Below are 17,918 nucleotides of genomic sequence, written 5' to 3'. Positions count from 1 at the left end.
GCTTAAAAAGATGGGTTTTAGCCCTTTAAGAAATCAAGACAAGACATTTTAAAATGCCTTTTTTTTTAACACCCCCCTCTTTTTTTTTTTAGTCAGGCATGGTGCTTGAACATTGGGTCTGGGCACTGTCCCTCAGCTTATAGTGCTACTTCCAGTTTTCTGGTGGTTTATTGGAGAAAAGAGTCTCACAGACTTTTCTGCCTGGGCTGGCTTTGAATGGCGATCCTCAGATCTCAGCCTCCTGAGTAGTTAGGATTGCAGGTGTGAGCTACCGGTGCCCGGCTTCTTTAATCCCTTTTAAGGACAAACTCTCCCATTATCTTCATCATCTTCTCAACGTGGTTCTTCACTATCTACAAGCCTCCTGGCTGTTCTCATCCTCCATATCTAAGTTAATTCCTACTGTACTAGCACTCCTTACTGTCTATTACATTAGCGAGAATATCCCTCCCCCAGCTCATTGCAGGATGCCTTCTTCCCTCATTCAGATTTTGTCTTAGAAGTTACTATCTCAGGGAGATTTTTCTCTGTCTGCTTATCTACTGTTTTCTGTGTCATTTTGTCTTTCCTTCATTCTTAGCAGTCACTAGTTTCTAATCTGATCTACTTTTATTTAACTGTCTTTTATTTATTTCTCCTAAGTAGATGTACACTCTAAAAGAGCAGGTCTGATGTCTGCCATATCCATTGATACCTCTCCTGTGCCTCGCATTTATGTATTGGATGGATGGACAGATGGATGGATGGATTAACATAGAAGGGTAGGCAGACGGATGGATGGATGGGCAGCTATGAATAGATACATGGACAGAGGAATGGAGTGGATGGAGGGAAGGATGGATGGGTGGGTAGATGGACATATAGATAAATGAATTGATGAATGGTGAGACAAATGAATGCATGCATATAATCAACAGTTTGCCTTAAGTTTTTACCTAATTTTGTCCTATTTTTCTCCTCATTACCCATATTTTAAAAAAGCAAATGAACACTAAGACTGTAACAAAATCCAAGATGGTTAATTGGTTGAAGCTGTAAGGAGGAAACTATAATTTGGTTCCAGTTTTAAATGAGCAGCTATTCTCCTTCAAAATAGCCCCTTCATTTTAATGTACTTTTGTGCTTAGAAAAATAGTACAAAACTCATTAACACTGAAAAAAAATTCCTGCATAGAAAACTGGGAGAAGTTTCCTGATAATTTGGCTTTCTAAAGATAGAGAAACTAAACCATATGATAGCAAACTGAGTTGGGGTACTATGCTGGCTTAATCCAGCCACTGGAATTCCCCTTGCTCCAGACCTCAACACAGAGTTAAGAGGCAATTTAAATCATGTGCCTCCTACTTAATGTTCATCTGCTTATGTGTTTGTTTTAGAATAACCTCAACCTGGAGAGTGACTCTGCATCAGAAACCAGCTTTTCTGTCTCCAAAGAATCACCAGGAGGGCATCCGGACCACCAGGCTGCACATCCACCATTCCCCAGACAGCGATTCTCCCAAGAGACTGGGCACCCTTCATTGCAGAGAGATGGCCCCAGACCCTTCCTCCTTGACCTGCCAAACTTTCCAGATCTTTCCAAAGCGGATATCAACGGGCAAAATCCAAACATTCAGGTATTTCTTGGCTGCTGATTCTTATTTCCTGATCTTGTGACAGTGGAAATCTTTCTTCTTCATTCCGTAATAATTCCTGTTTCTGGTCATGTTATCCATTAGAATAGTCATGGCTCTCAATGCAACTCCCTTGATTATGAGGCGTACTACTCTTCTATAAATCACTGAAAGAAAAAAAATAACTACTAATTAAAGTATGACGTAGTAAAGATGATAAGGCCTCTGATTTCAGAGACGTTGAAAGGGACAAATGAAGCAAAATAGCACATCCTAACATGGATGCAATGTGGTAGCTGTAGAGAAGGGCTAGTGTAGCTTATGAATAGACTAGGCAAAGCACAGTATAACCTCAAAGCACTCAGGGAGCCACTTCCTCCTGGTGCCTCTCTAGCTCACCTCTAACAGTAGAAATTCATTCAGGAAAAGAGAGCCTTCAAATGTAAAGGACTGACAAAAAACGTTTGGTAAACGGAAGCAATGTAAAAATGGAAAGTTCCTAAGAGAGTGATAAATACATCTTATTAAAATTGGATTGGGTAAAGCACAGAAAAATGGTAAGTGAGGGAAAGGCTGCCTGAAATTGCAAAGAATATCAGCCTTCCATCCACACTGAAATAGCCCAGCATTTGTTATAATGCAGACGTTGACCTGAGTTGACTCTCCAAACACCCTCACGAAGGAGACAAAGCCAGTGTCATTTTTCCAATATCATAAATAATGCAGCAGGTACTCGGGAAGTTGCTATTTGGTTTATCCAAGGTTACCTGGCTAGTTAACAGTAGTTCTGGCCTCAAATTCAGGCTCTCGGGAATGTTCACAACCAATCTGTGTTCCATTGCTAATTATTTATTTATTTTGCACTCATCCTGGGCCTTGAACTCTGGGTTTGGGTGCTATCCCTCAGCTTTTTTGCTCAAGGTTAGCACTCTACCACTGAGGCACAGCTCCACTTCCAACTTTTTGGTAGTTTAATTATAGATAAGAGTCTCACTGATTTTCCTGCCTTCGCTGGCTTTGAACCATGATTTTCAGCTCTCATACTCCCGAATAGCTAGGGTTAATTTTGAATGTTGATCATACCATTTTCTGTTCTTTCCCAAAAATGGTCCCCCTGATGGCTGAGAGGCTCTCTACTTCATTGGGAGACCAAGACTTTTTCTCCAGAGACTCTCTAGAAACTAACCACCAGACTGTCTGATAAAGAACAATAGATTCACTTGGGAGAGGGGCAAAAGGAGAGAGGGGGGGAGGGGGGAGGGAGGGAGAGAGAGAGAGAGAGAGAGAGAGAGAGAGAGAGAGAGAGAGAGAGAGAGAGAGAGAGAGAATCTGTGCCACAGCTCAACATTTATCCCTAGCATGGATTTCTCTATGGGAACTAATTTATCATTGTTTATAGATTTGATGGCTTTAAGACCAGACAATCCTCACCCTAAAAACAAACAATCTCCTTATGGCTAGCATTTTTCCCCAGAGGCAGGAAAGACCATTGGAAGACTCAATAATAAAGACTGAACTATTTAAGTAGTAGATTTAAGACTTGCAAATGTAAAGTTACAGGAAAATGCCAAGGCTCTGGTGAAGGAAAGCTATGGGCTCAACTGTCTTCTTATTGAAAAGTTACCAGGTACCTTATGCTCCCTCTTGTTACAAACTAGTTTTCAGGACAAAACTGCTCAGATAAATCTATTAGTCTAGAAATGCCCTGGGTAGAGACCCAGACTCCACTTAGGCCTTTTAAAATCATTATGTAAATATTCAGAAGGGCTATTGGGATCCCCAGAGCTGAGAATCCCAGGTTACTTTTCCAGAGAAAAAGAAAAGGAAGAGGCAGCCAGGAATGGTGAGCCCTCCACAGCCCCATGCAATGGACATGTGCATGATCTCGGTGGAGCAGCCAAGATGACAATTCATTTTTATCCTAATAAGCTGTGATATTTAGTTGAATGGGAAGTAAGGGATGCTTGGGAACAGTTTCATTGGGAGGAGGAGGGAGGGCTGTCTGAGTTTCCAGGTATGGAAAGAACTAGAGTGAGGTAAGGGAACAGAGAATAACTAAGTTATGAGAAGCTCCACCCCCACCCCACCATGGGCCATGGATTCTTGCAACATGGGAGTTTCTCTGGCCAAAAAATAAAACAAAAACAAACTCATTGGACTTTGTAGAACATAGCTTCCTCTTAACAGTATAACTATGAGGAGAAATCATCTGCCCTCATACCCTTGGAGACCCTGATCTACATATTTCTCTGAACTTTCTAACAGGTGAATGTCACAATCCACACTTGGTTCTTACTTTGTTCTATCCGATCCCAGCTGTACAGGCACAGGATCAAGAAGTTTGTCTCCAAGGCTCTACTTCCAAGAGGCATTATTGGGTGGGAAGAGCGTGAAACACCCAAAGAGACTAAGCCAAAACTGCTCTTTTTGACCTAGTCATTTGTTCTATTTCTTCTTTAAGCCATCCCTGTGTCTGAATCTTCCACAGGCAGTTTGGGCAGGTGGACCAATCAATGTTTGGTTGATCTGGTGGCATGTTGACCCTAAAGCCAGTCTGCATTACTGGCCCTCTATTTCCAGAAGACTACAAAAGCTTAACCACTCAGAAAGATGTTCAAACAAAGAACAGAGCAACGTCTGCTCCCTGAGTTCCCCCAGCCTATGTCTGTGTGTTCATATGAGCACACACTCCCACATGCACAGCATTACCTGCTACAGCCCCATGCACCACTGCACTTAAGTAAATCAGTTCCTTGGTGGTCCTTTAAGACATGAGATGCTTCCTAAAAAGGAGTGATAGTTTCCATGTTGGCAGCCATCACCACTTCCTTAGAGTGCTACTCTTTTGTTGGAATTCACTGGTTCAATACAGGGCCAGTGCAATCAAGCGGACAGCCCCCCGCTGGTCACTGCAGGCCCCCTCAATGCATCTGACTCCATGGGTAGTGGAGTGAAGACAGGTGAGGGGGTATATCAGTGTTGGGAGGGCGGCTTCCGCTGCCAGTGCCTCTGCCTTATTTGCAACCCCAACCCCAGCACACTGCCCATGCTGCATCTCATCTAGCTATCCCTAGCTGGAGCCAAGGAATTGAAGAAGAATTTTTATGCCCCTGTCTCTGAACCCCACTCTACCACCACTCCAAGTTCTGAAGGGTGTTCCATGCCCTAGGGCTGGATCTTTCTGTCTCTCCCATTAAAAAACCAAAACAAAACAGCCTGTACCTCTCCAAAGGGACATTGCTGAACCTCTTCAGAGTGCCATGTCTCTTAGTCTGTGCTCCTATTGAGCATTTTCAACCCCATGAGTCAACCAGTCTCCATTTCAAGCAAATCAAACTCTCTATTTCAAAACTAGCTTCAGGCTGTGGAAGTAAGTGGTGGAGAGGGAGCAATAATGCATAAAAGAGAAAAAAATGGTCTCAAACTTCTGAACTGAATCTCCATGCTAAATTGCAAACAATGCAAAAAGTTGCAGTTCGGAAATCTTTCAGGAAAGAAAGTAAATCCCCCAGGACAAGTTAGACTTGAATTTTAGTATCCTTGGCTGAGGTTTGGGGTCTTCAGCTGATGGTCAGATAGCAAAAGACAAAAATCTCTAAAGCAAACTCATTATAAGGCTAACTGCATCAATTCATTACTACAGTAGCTATTCACAACCAAATATTTCTCTTCCTGGATCAAACTAAGGTTAGTATTCATTTCAACCAATATGTTTATTTCTTTTCTCTCATCAAGAGAGGACTTAAAAACAGCCCTCTCCTCTCTTGCACAAAATTATCTACATAATTGTATCTTGGGTGCCACAAGATACAATCAGAGCACAGAAATGGTGGGACAAAGGGTAAACTAATTCAGCAGAGATACAGTGACTAAACACCATGTCAAAAATAAACTATACAACTTGTGGGAGAGAGAGAGTTAGGAGGGGAGAAAATGAGGGAAGAGGTAACACTGTTCAAAAAAGGAATATACTCACTACCTGACTTATGTAACTGCATCCCCTCTGTACATCACTTTTTATAATAATTTTTTTAAGATACAGAGGTGCTCACCAGGGCTAGAAATAGCATACATGCTTCTCCTTCCAATTTCCCATCTTCCTTCATCCTGAAAATACTTTGGGAATGGCCAGTCTGACTAGATAAAAGCCAAGACATGTTTGTACCAAAGATCCAGACACACACACCCATGGGGACAAATCTCAGATTTCTCCAGGCACTACTGTTGATGACATGAACTATACACAATGAGAGTCATTTGTGTCTGAGATCTAACACCACAAGTAAGTCAGCCAGACTTGGGGTCTTTGGCCTCATTCAGGTTCTTTGAATTCTCTGCTTCTCAGTTTCCTTGTTTTTAAAGTTGGAAGCATAATAGCACCTACCATTACTTATGTCATATAAATCCATGCTTCTATACCACTAATGATGAGGATTAAATGAGACTATCCATATGAAGCACCTAGCACAGGGCGATGTATATGGTGAGAACCTCAGATAGATAATGACTGGATGCAGATGACAGAGAAACATTTAAGTAATTGGGAATTATTTTAGAAATAGAACACTTAGCAGGTGCCACTGGCTCACAACTGTAATTCTAGCTACTTGGGAGACTGAGATTGGGAAAATTGGAGTTTCAGGCTAGCCCAGGCAGAAAAGTCTACAGAAAGACGCTGGATACGATGGTATGTCCCTGTCATCCTACCTGTGACAGAAAGCCTAAAATACATGGATTATGGTCCATGCATGTGTTTGGGCACAAAGAGTAGCACAGCATACAGAAAGGCTGCAAGGTGTAGCTTGGTGGTAGAATATTTCTTTAGCAAGCATACAGTCCTAAGTTTAAACCTCAGCATTACCCCTTGCCCCCACAAACACAGTTCTGTATTTGCTTTGTTTTTATGTCAGTACCATGGTTCCAACCCAGAGGTTCATACTTTTGCTTGGCTCTCTTGCTCTCCGCTGACACTCCACCACTTGAGCCATCCCTCCAGGACTGCTTTTTGTTGACTAATTAGAGATGGAGTCTCATAGACTTTTCTGCCATGCTTGTCTTTGAACAGCAATCCTCAGATCTCAGCCTCCTCAGTAGCTAGGTACAGGTGTGAGACACTGGCACCTGCTTAAGACTTAGTTGTTGACAAGCTCTACGATTTCTTTGCTGCTTAACTTGGGAACTTGACCTCTGTAGGCCAGTTTCTATGCCTGAAAATTGGATCTAAATTGTAGAGAACAAGCAGTAATGTTTGGACAAGCATCTTGAAGCATTAACCACAATTATCTAGGGCTGCCACAGTTGTTTTTAGAGCATCTTGCCAGAGACAAGAAAATATTTTCCTGATTCATTTTGTGTTCTTTCTGTTGTAGTTGCTTTGGAAAGAGGAGTAGCAAAAAAACTTTACTGCAAACATGTCCCTAGATGTTCTACACTCCTGAGGAATTTTTTTTATTTTTTCATCTCTAAGAAATGCTGACTCTTCTTGTCCAGTCTCCACAGCTCACAGGGCTTAGAAAACCAATGAGAGAAGACTCTTCGAGGTTCTGAATGACCTTCTTTGCACCCATATTTCCCGTGGCATTGGTTCATTGGTTCATAACTCTGAGAATTTTCTTAGTTTTGCTATGGAAAATCTTTTACAGAACAACAGTGAAAAGTTTGCTTTATATGTAAGTTTTAAATATTAAGAAAAGAAAGCTGACTAAGGTATCTAATGTTAGGCAGAATTCTCCAAATTGGCAGACTTTACATTCACTATTTTAGGAGCTTGAGGAGATTCTGACAGAAGCTGGTCCTGGACCTTCTTTTGCAAGAGTTCCTTTTCTTTTATTAAGTATACCAAGATAATTCAATTACATGTATGTATTAAAGATGAGAAAGGATAGAGAGATCTAGAGAGATCTAGAGTGTCAGCTTGGAAATTTCCCATGTTCAGTCCACATATCCAGCTCTGACACATAGATTACTCTTCCAGACATCTTTGGGAAAAGGAAAAAAAAAAAAGCGGAGGGGTAGCCCATGTAAATAGAATGAGAACAACAGGAAATATAAAACTAATCCCTACCATTTGAGAAGTCATTTATCGTGCTCATTAAGTCTTTTTAATTGGATGCCTATGAAATTTCAGTTTCAAGATTAGATTGCTTCTTCTGATAACATTATGAGCTTCCCACATTGTTAACTGTAGGGAAGGGTGGGTCCTAAGATTTGTTTATTTTTTGTTTTGTTTTGTGATTCATTTGGAGCAGTGGCAAGAAATTAAAGGGGAAAAAGAAACCTCTCAGCAGTTGAGATTTAGTCATTGATATCGTTTTTTTGGAGTAAATTTGTATGTTGCTACTCATTGCCTGGCCAGCTAAGAAATCTATTTTGTTTGGATCTGAGCAGCAATTTAGGAAGGAAAAAAAAATCGTATTGACGGTAATAGCTTGAAACATGGAATTGTTTTTATTCCCAGCTTGGAGAAATTGCAGGGCACGTTTTTTGTTTAAGCAATCCTTTTGACTCCAGACTGAATACAAATGGAATACCAAAGCTGTTGGGCACATTCTCCCTTATCTCCAACTCAGAGACTGATTTCATTACCATAATTGCAGGCTTGCCTAGCTCTTGGCAGCCTCTCCCCTCCAAGACCCTTAATAGCCTTGCAGAAGATTGTAGCAGTTCAGTGGTTCTCTGTAGCCAGAAGGGGACAGAGCCACAGAGAAAGGTTATGTCTCCAAAGGCTCGTTATTGCCTCTCCTGGCACTGGCTGTTCCCATACCACTATACTCTTATACTCTATCTCCCCTTCTCCTTCCAAAGTTCCATGTGGGTCCCAGTCATAATTACTCTCCAATAATCATTCATCATAGTAAACAGCAATAATACAAGACTTGTTATTTTGGAGGATTGATTGAAAGCTTCATAAGTTATTTACAAATATGCAAGTGACACCAACAAGACTGGGGTAATGGTGGTGATGTGAGGTAAAATGGATAATGTTTTTCTGGGAATCCCACAACACGGGAGAAAGATGTATCTGGCCTGCCACAGTCTGAGTAGACTCCAGGATTGAAGTCTACTCTCTTGACCCTGGCTTGGAACTCAAGAAACCACAACCTAGGATTACTATTCACTGGGTACCTTACTTTAAGTGTCAAACTGAGCAAGACTCAAACCTGTCTGTTCCACAAAAGGAAGATGTTTGTCTCAGAGATGGGCACTCCCCAGAGTAACTTGGCAGAGCATCTAGCATCGCTTCAGATGTCAGGTCAGGGCAAAACTGAGAATGCATCTGCCCAGTACATCTTGCGTTGATTACTTGGAGCGCATGTTTCTGATTCATTTGCACGTAATTCATCCAGGGGTGTTGCAAGAGCAATGTGATGGCCAAAGGAACCCAATGAGTCTTTTACTACATTTTTTTAAACAAGTTTCTCTATGTTGATTATCTCTGAAAGCCAAGAGGCTGCATTCTTCCAGCCTTATGACAGACTTCAAAAGTAGGCTTTGCCACTCCAAGGAACAAGTTCTAACCTTAGCTCTGAAACATCTGCTTTGACCATGAGTCTGGGTCTGGACTATGCAGAGTGAAAAGTCATAGCAGAGAAAGCCTGCTCTTAAGGGTTTCACATCTTTCCATACCCTGTGGCATCTGGACTACCTCAAGAACCCTACCTATTACCTCTCTGTTCCCTCAGGCTCAGGAAGGGACCATACTTCTGTTACCTACTCTTTGGAAGGTAATGTAGCAAGTTGGTAAGATCATGGTCTCTGGAGCCAGACTCCCCACATCTCTGTCAATTACTCACCCTGTGACATTAGATAAGCTGTTAGTGTTGATATATGTCCTTGTTATAAAAAGGTATCCATTGCTATATAGCAACAACCCAAAACTTCTTAGCTTGCATCCATGACTATTGGATTATTCATTGTCTTATGGGTCAGAAATCTGGTTCCAGATAGTATCACTGGTGGTGGTAATTTAGCTCAAAGTAAAGGATCCAAGATGCCCTAGTAGCATGACTGGGGCCTGACTGAGATGCCTCACATCTCCGCAACTTAAGCTGTCTCTTTACATGATCTCTGTAAGTGCAATAATCCAGGCTGAGCTACTTTACATACTGGTGGGAATGTTCCAAGAGAAAGAAAATAGAAGCTTGTATATCCTCTAAAACCTAGCCTCCTACCCATTAAACTGGACCAAGTGAGTCACAAGGGAATCACAGGTGAAAAGTGAGGGGCAATGGACTCCAACTGTTGATCAGAAGTATGACACACACATACAGATCTTAGGGAATTGCTAGGAGGATTAGATAAACTCATATGGATAGAACGCTTAAAATGGTGCCTGATACATTTAGCGTTCAGTAATAATTATGTTTTAGTATAATTATTCTTATACCACTTTAGGGACACATAGTACATGTTTGCCTCTTGAATGAAAAGCTTCACAGCAGCTTAGCTATCAACAGTATAGACAGTAATACCTTGTTGGCTCCCAGCCCAAGGTCATATGTTCCATCTAGTCATAGAATTCATGTGGGCTATTCTAGGATGTTTCCATTCTCTATCACCATGCAGTGTTAGCTTTCCTTCTTGAGGGATGCGACCATCCTTTTCTTCAGCTCTCTCAGACTTTACTATTAAGGGTCACGGCTTGGAGGCTGTTGACTCCATATTGACCCTGGCCTGTTCTGAATTCTTCAGGTCACCATAGAGGTGGTCGACGGTCCAGACTCTGAAGTAGAAAAAGATCAACATCCGGAGAATAAGCCAAGCTGGCCAGTCCCATCCCCTGACTGGAGGGCATGGTGGCAGAGGTCCTTGTCCTTGGCGAGGGCAAACAGTGGGGACCAGGACTACAAGTACGACAGTACCTCAGATGACAGCAACTTCCTCAACTCCCCCAGGGGGTGGGATCGTCCGGCCCCTGGCCACCGGACTTTTGAAACCAAAGAGCAACCAGAATATGGTGAGTTTACCACCCAATATTATAAAATTGGTGGGGAGAGTAAATGAAGATAATGAGGCCTGACACAGAGCCAAACAAAACCTAGTTTACAATATGTGGCTTTTGGTCTTCTGTGACACATACCTCATAAAGGATCTGGTCCACAGTAGTCCCAAGGAGGCACCAGCAACCACATTTTAGTCTGGAAAGACTATAATTTGAAAATCATACCAATTATCAGAGGAGAGATTATTTTTTAGGGTCTTTTGGGTTCTTTCTGTCTCTTCTGTCCCTCCATTTTTTTTGTAGTATTTCTCAAAAATGGAGGGATTATTAAGTTATCACTCTTGTATTTTGCCACAAACATCCATATTAAAGATCACTTTTAAAAGAGGTGTACGCAGCTGCTTCCTTTGGTCAGACAACCATGTTCCCTTTGATATTGGCAGTGGAGTGGCCCAGGGGAATCTACCGTCAACACGTATGTCTCAGGTTGTCAAAGAAGGACCTCCCCAGGTAGAAGAATGGAGAGGAAGGATGGGTGAAATCAGTCAAAATATTGGGTGTGCACACATGAAAATGGAACCAGGAAGCTTGAGGCAGTGGGGGGGGGGGGGGGGATAGAGGATGATGGAAGGGGTGACACTGATCAAGATACATTGTACCCCTGAACGAACATACTAAATCAAAACCCCTATGCACAGCTATCTAGAGATACTAATTTAAAAAAAAAAAAAAACAGGAAAATAAAGTTTAAGATCCTAAATTGGAATTGCTAGCTTCCCCTGTTGCTAAGAAAGGTAAAGTAACAAAAAAGCATCAAAATTCAGTGACTTGAGTTGAGATAAGAGAACAAAAGGTTGGGGAAGTCAAGCCCACTCAGTCGCTCATGGATCCAGCCTCCTCCTTCCATCTTGGAACTCTACCAGCTATTATTCCATGGATGCTCTTCATCTAGCTGGTAACTAAGAAGAAGAGGGACCCAGAGAGGGCACACATACTCTTAACACACTTGCCCTGGTAATAACACACAGCATGTTTACTCAAATTCTGTTGGTTAGGTCATACCTATAGAGGAGGGAGGCTGGGGAGTATATTTGAGTATATTTTGGGTATCCAAGAGAGAGAGGAAACACACTTAGCAAGAATCTCAACAGCCTTCATGGAAATTCAGATAGTGTGTTCTAAGAACATTTATCTCTTAGAAATGCACTTATCATGATGAACTTATGGCTTTCTCATCAGCAGATCTAGGAGTGAAAAGTACATGAGGAGGAAGACTCAGACCACTTACAAGCTCACTTGGATAATTATGTATTGTGGAGTCATTTCTACATATTAATAGAAGATTCTAGGCAAGTTCCAAAACAGCAAGCCATTTTTTCCAGCCACATCATTCAGTTGTTCAACCAATAGTTATAAAGAGCTTGCCTGGTGGTTGTCATTATGCTAGCTGATAAGTATGTAAACACAAGAGAGGTATAATCTTTCTAAAGAGGATCTCACCAACCTAAAGACCAAGGGAGAAAATCAACTGAGGGCAAAATAATACCATGATAGAGATAGAGATATGTATCTATCCAGTGTGTGTGTGTGTGTGTGTGTGTGTGTGTGTGTGTGTGTGTGTGTGTGTGTGTGTGTGTGTGTCAATTATTAGTGGAGCAGTGAGAATTCCCCACTCCTTCTAGCCAAGTTTGTGAAAACTTCAGTATTCCCAGAGGAACTTGAATTCATTTGTTCCTAAGAGGAATTACTTTGAAAGTAGCCAGCATTTTCTTTTTCTTTTCTTTTTTTTTCTGGGTGGTGGGGGTCACACTGGGCTTTGAATTCAGGACCTCATACTTGCTAGGCAGGCACTGTATCACTTGAGCCATGTTTCTACCCCTATTTTTAGCTTTTTTTGATAGTCATGGGACTTAATCTCAGGGACAGCACCCAGGCCCTGAGTTCAAGTTTAAGAACCTCATGGACTTTCCTGCCTAGGCTGTTTTCAAACTGTGACCCTTAGATCTCGTCTTCTGAGTAGCTAGGATTACAGGCATTAACCACAGGCTCCAGCTTAGTTATTTTTGAAATATGATTTTGCCTTCTTCCCTGACACACATATGGACCGTGATCCTCTTAGTTTAGGCTTCTCACCATGGCTGGGATGGCAGATGTGTGTCACTGCCCTGACACTGTAAGATGATGGATCTACCATTTCAAGTGGCATTGTTGAAATCCAGCTCTCAGCCTAGTAGTACATGGTGGACATTTTCGTCCCTTCTTGAACTGTTTGATTTCCCACAAAGGCGCTGCCAAAACATCGCAGAAATGTTCCCAGGAACTGTTTCTTCTTGTCATTATTATCTTCGTGATTATTGCTGTTGACACTCATTTTCTGCTCTGAGCCATACTCCCTGTCAGGGACTGAATAAGAACAATGTGTTTTATTATCGCAGAAAGGACTCTTGCCCTTGAAGCTTTGATCCAGCCAAAAATCCTCTTTCTGACCTTTCATCACATGAAACATACAAAAAATCCCCAAGACCTTCCCTAGGAGACCTATCTAGACCAGTGAGTGAAGGAGGCTTCAGGGGGGTGAAATGACACATCTCTTTTCCTACAATGTTGTTTGCTTTCTTTGCTACTTCAATAAACATGATTAAGAAGGGTATAAAAATCAGGGGACTTGGGCTGGGAAGGTGGCTCAGTGGTAGAGTGCTTGCCTTGCATGCATGAAGCCCTGGGTTCAATTCCTCAGCATCACATAAGCAGAAAAAGCTGGAAGTGGCACTGTGTCTCAAATGGTAGAGTGCTAACCTTGAGCTGAAAAGCTGAGGGACAGCGCCCAGGCCAGAGTTCAGGCCCCACGACCAACAAAAGGAAAAAAAAAAAAAAGAATCAAAGGACTCTTGCTGTGTGTGCCAGTACTAGGATTTGAATTTAGGGCCTGACAATGTCCTTTAGCTTTTGTGTGGCCAAGGCTCATGTTCTACTACTTGAGCCACAGCTCTACTTCTGACTAATTTCCACTTTTGTTGGTTAATTGGAGTTGAGTCCACAGACTTTCCTGCCCAAGTTGGCTTCCTGAGCATCTAGGATTATAGGCATGAGCTTCTGACATTCATGACTAATTCTAAGCAATCCTTTACTTTTTTAAAAAAAAAAAGTTTACTTTGGAAACAAAGACATGGAGAAAAGCCATTCAATAGTAATAAATCCTTGATAGTCTCAGAAAGTGGCAGCTATCTAGAGAACATATTTGAAGAGGATTTTGTGTTATATTTTAAAGAGTTCGTTTTTGATGCTTAAGAAATGTCACCAAGGACCCGTTGCAGTGGGATAGGCCTATAATTCCAACTACACAGAAAACAGAGGTAGGAGAGTGCTTCCTGAGCAAGAAGCAGCCCTGCATTTGGTGAACAGATGGGCTCTCACATGTTCGTCTGTGGATAGTCTGGACTGTTCATCTGGGCCGAGCTGGCCTGGTGGTCAGGATGGTCTCTAGTGGCCTCATTTGCAATCCTCACCTAGAGAGTTAGGGATGCTGAGGTGGCTGGAGCTTCTCTTTTCCAGGTCTTTACTCTTCCAAGATGCTCTTCACTAGGCGGTGCAAAATTTCCTTACACCTGGAGGAGGGACAAGTCTTAAAGTACTAGCATTTTCCAGACCTCTATATCATTACATTCCCATTGGCCAAAAGAAGTCAGCAAGAAATAAGTAACCAAGAGAGTGAATATGAAGAGAGAAATTATGGGACATTATATTTTTCTATGTAATCTGATACCATATTCACATTTAATCATTTAAATGCACAAAATCAAAGCAAGAAGTCAACCTCATACAAAAATTCTCATGTGTCTTATAATGAGTTTCTTTGTAACTGTAATGGGAAGGAAATGCTGCAAGAGATTTCAGATGGTTGAGGCCCCATTGCATTGATAAAGCCAAGCATAATTGGATTACGTCTCATTCTAAATGAGATGAGTTCTACTATAAATTAGTAAGTTTTAAAAATTCCCACTTCCCCATTTTAGGAGCATAAAACTTCAGACTTCTTGCAGGGATATTGTTCCTTTAAATAAAATCTAGCCCCACTGATGGGTGTATAATGGGATGGAGGGTGAGTACATGTGGTTTAATGCACAGTACTTAGATGCTCTCGCCATCAAACTTGCAACTCTGTGATTGTTTCAAGTACATCTATGGTATGTGGGAAGGGTGGGGCAGGAGGGGAAGATTATCACAAGATAATAGATGTCAAAATTAGGGATTAGTAGGTTACCCACCTTGATGGTTTTTCCCTTGGGAAGCCATTTGTATCTCTGGTCCTACAAGATGGAGGCTAGTAAGAGGAGGAAGAAGCCTAGTTCCCTTACATGATGCAGTAGGAGGAGGAGGAAGCCTAGTTCCCTTACATGATGCAGTAGTTTTTAACAGCTGAAGTTCAAATTTTATTTTTTAAGGAAAATAAAACAGAGTCCCTAGGGGCAAATGAGGTATGAGCAAACTCTCCGTTCAGACTTAGCAATGAAGACACAAGCAGGAAGTATCTCCCTGACTCCAATTCTGCATAGTGTGCAGAGAAGGCTTAGCAACCCAGGCCTTGCCCAAAGAGAATTCAGAGTGGATGCCATGTAAACAACAGCCCGGGAGGCTGGCACAGAGCCTACGGTTCAGGTGGAAACGTGTGGATAACATTCTTTCTGGGCCTACATAATAACAACCACCTCAACCTGTTATGAATGGAGAATACCCCTATCCTACAAGGCACATGCCTATGGACCTCATACTTGGCACCAACAGAGGCCCCGAGGCTATTGGAAGATGGCATCAATCTGGAGAGATTATAAAAGAGTGGAGGTGCTGAAGAAAAAGTCTTGCTTTAGAGATTAAGGGCTTTGTGCTAGAGCCTGAGCTTCCTGGTGGCCTTGTACAAGGCCCTCCCCCATCCACCCCTCCAGGACTTCTTACTTCTGCTAAGAGGAAGTCAGTCTTCACATTGCTCCAATCTCTCCCACTCATCTCCCACCGCCACCCTCCAGTCCTGGTCTACCACCTCATTCACCAACATCTCACATATTCTGTAAGTTACTCATTTTGTGCATGCTCTTTTTTTTTTGTCAGCCATGGGCTTGAACTCAGGGCCTGGGCGCTGTCCCTGAGCTCTTCAGCTCAAGGAGAGTGCTCCACCACTTTGAGCCACAGGGCCACTTTTGGTTTTCTGGTGGTTACTTGGAGATAAGAGTCTCATGGACGTTCCTGCCTGGGCTGGCTTTGAGCCTCAATCCTCAAATCTCAGCCTCCTGAGTAGCTAGGATTACAAGCATGAGCCACCAGCACCCAGCACATGCATTGTTTTGACTCCACTTTCTTATTCTGAGAATTTCTTTTAATGATATATATGTGAATTGTGTGTACAGAGAAAAGGTGGGCAAATGAATTCATAATATTCAATGTATATATGAAAGTGGAACTAGGTAAATCAAGGGGATGGATGGAGTTGGGAGAGTTGAATTGCAACCCCTTTGTACAACTACTTAAAGAAAAAACAAATTTACAAAGTATATCAATTTTTTTAATGTGTTTAACATACAATGCGAGCTCAATGAATATTGGATGAATATTGAATAATTACTTCAAAAGACATTTCTAGTTTTACCATTAATATATCAGTTTCCTACCAATACATAACAAAGCATTTTGAACTATATGTCTGAAAACAGCAATATATGCCTGTGATACCAGTGGCTCATGCCTATAATCCTAACCACAGATAGTAGTTCAAAGCCAGCCTAGGCAGGAAAGTCCTTGAGACTCTTACCTCCAATTAACCACCAAAAAGCCAGAGCTGTGGCTCAAATGACAGAGACTAGCCTTGAGCAAAAAAAAAAAAAAAAAAGAAAAGCTCAGGGAAAGCACTCAGGCCCTGAGTTCAAGCCCCAGGACTAGTGCACGCGCGCGCGCACACACACACACACACACACACACAGAGCAGTTTTGTTTTATTTTTCAAAATTTCCTGACTTAAGGGTCCAAATAAGGTTACTGGAAAGTCTACGTACTCCTAATGTCATCAGCTGCCTTCAACTTCCACTTGGAAAACTTCATCCTTTCATCCAATGTCCTTGTGGTCCTTCATGAGGATCTCCTCTTCCAGGTGGTATCCTGTAATTCAAAGGTTTAGATTATGCTTCTCTCACAGTGACTAGATTTCCTTGAGCAAAAACTGGAAGCTGTCAGGCCATAAGACAAAGGTAGCCTACCCCTTTTCAACCTTCATCCAAAGATGGTGGTTCTCTTTGGAGACTGCCTAGTATGTTATTCCATGACCTGACTCTCTGCAGTCTATGTACATTCTCAATAAGCATTTCCTGGGCACATCAGATCCTAGCCAGGTACCAATCATCATTGTGCCCTAAGCGTCTCTATCTTCACAGAGCTGGGTCCTGAAAGTATGCCTAGGGTCTGCAAACCTGGTCTCTCCAGCTATCACCTTGTCCCCTCTGACAGTGAGGACAATGGAGGTGGACAAGCAGAGGGCTACTTGATAGCGGCGCTCGGGATGGAACCTTTCTGAGCTGTGACTCCTGAGGCAGAACTCTTTGGGCAGGGGTGTGGGGAGCAGAACACTTAGACTCTTTGGTGACCATCTCCCTGGCTCCCTTCCAGATTCCACGGATGGTGAGGGTGACTGGAGTCTGTGGTCTGTCTGCAGCGTCACCTGTGGGAATGGTAACCAGAAGCGCACCCGGTCCTGCGGCTACGCGTGCACAGCAACAGAATCCAGGACCTGCGACCGTCCAAACTGCCCAGGTGAGTTTTCTCAGGGCTGTAGCTCCCACTTCAAAGAAAAGATTTTTCACTTATATTTAAAAACTGAGGGAAGTGTTCTTTTTCTTTTCAAATTGCTTTTCATTTTATAAACTACCTTTAAGTAGTTGTACAAAGGAGTTTCAGTTCCACATGTCAATTTATGCATACAGTGCATCTAGATCAATACCCCTCCTTCCGTCATTCTCTCCCCATCTGCCTCAAACTGACTTTTTAAAACCATTTTCCTGATGAGACTTCTGACCTGTCCGAGACAAGAGACAATAAATTTCATGGGTTGATTTGATGGGTTTTCTTCATCTTACCGCTCATGAGACCAGAAGGATGTTGAACCTGCTTAATCAGATGTGGGATTTGTTGAGACTTTAAGAGACACACGCAAAAACAGACACTTATGGTCTGACAGGAAAACCTACATGAATGAGTCAATGGCTAGCTGAACAAACACCACACTTATCCCGAGGGATAAGTGCCCAAGGTCGGCAGGGAGCAACACTGGGGCAACAACTTAGCATTCAGTTATGGTTTTATGCTGCATTGTCAGTACCTTTTT

The 17,918-nt window shown here is 42.3% G+C and overlaps 1 protein-coding gene across 1 annotated transcript in view; it reads left to right on the top strand.

The window, feature by feature from the left end:
- Nucleotides 1–17,918, top strand: part of Ism1 (isthmin 1) — a 68,818-nt gene that overhangs the window by 39,803 nt on the left and 11,097 nt on the right. Inside the window, exons 2-4 of the mRNA XM_042694559.1 lie at nucleotides 1,378–1,617; nucleotides 10,306–10,570; nucleotides 17,204–17,347. Coding sequence (XP_042550493.1) covers nucleotides 1,378–1,617; nucleotides 10,306–10,570; nucleotides 17,204–17,347 — 649 coding nt within the window. The remainder of the gene's footprint in view (nucleotides 1–1,377; nucleotides 1,618–10,305; nucleotides 10,571–17,203; nucleotides 17,348–17,918) is intronic.

Source organism: Dipodomys spectabilis, unplaced genomic scaffold (assembly GCF_019054845.1).
Source record: "Dipodomys spectabilis isolate Male_0828 unplaced genomic scaffold, ASM1905484v1 ptg000175l, whole genome shotgun sequence".
Taxonomy (NCBI): Eukaryota; Metazoa; Chordata; class Mammalia; order Rodentia; family Heteromyidae; genus Dipodomys; species Dipodomys spectabilis.
The sequence above is the reverse complement of the archived record's forward strand: the minus strand, read 5'-3'. Positions and strand labels throughout refer to the sequence as shown.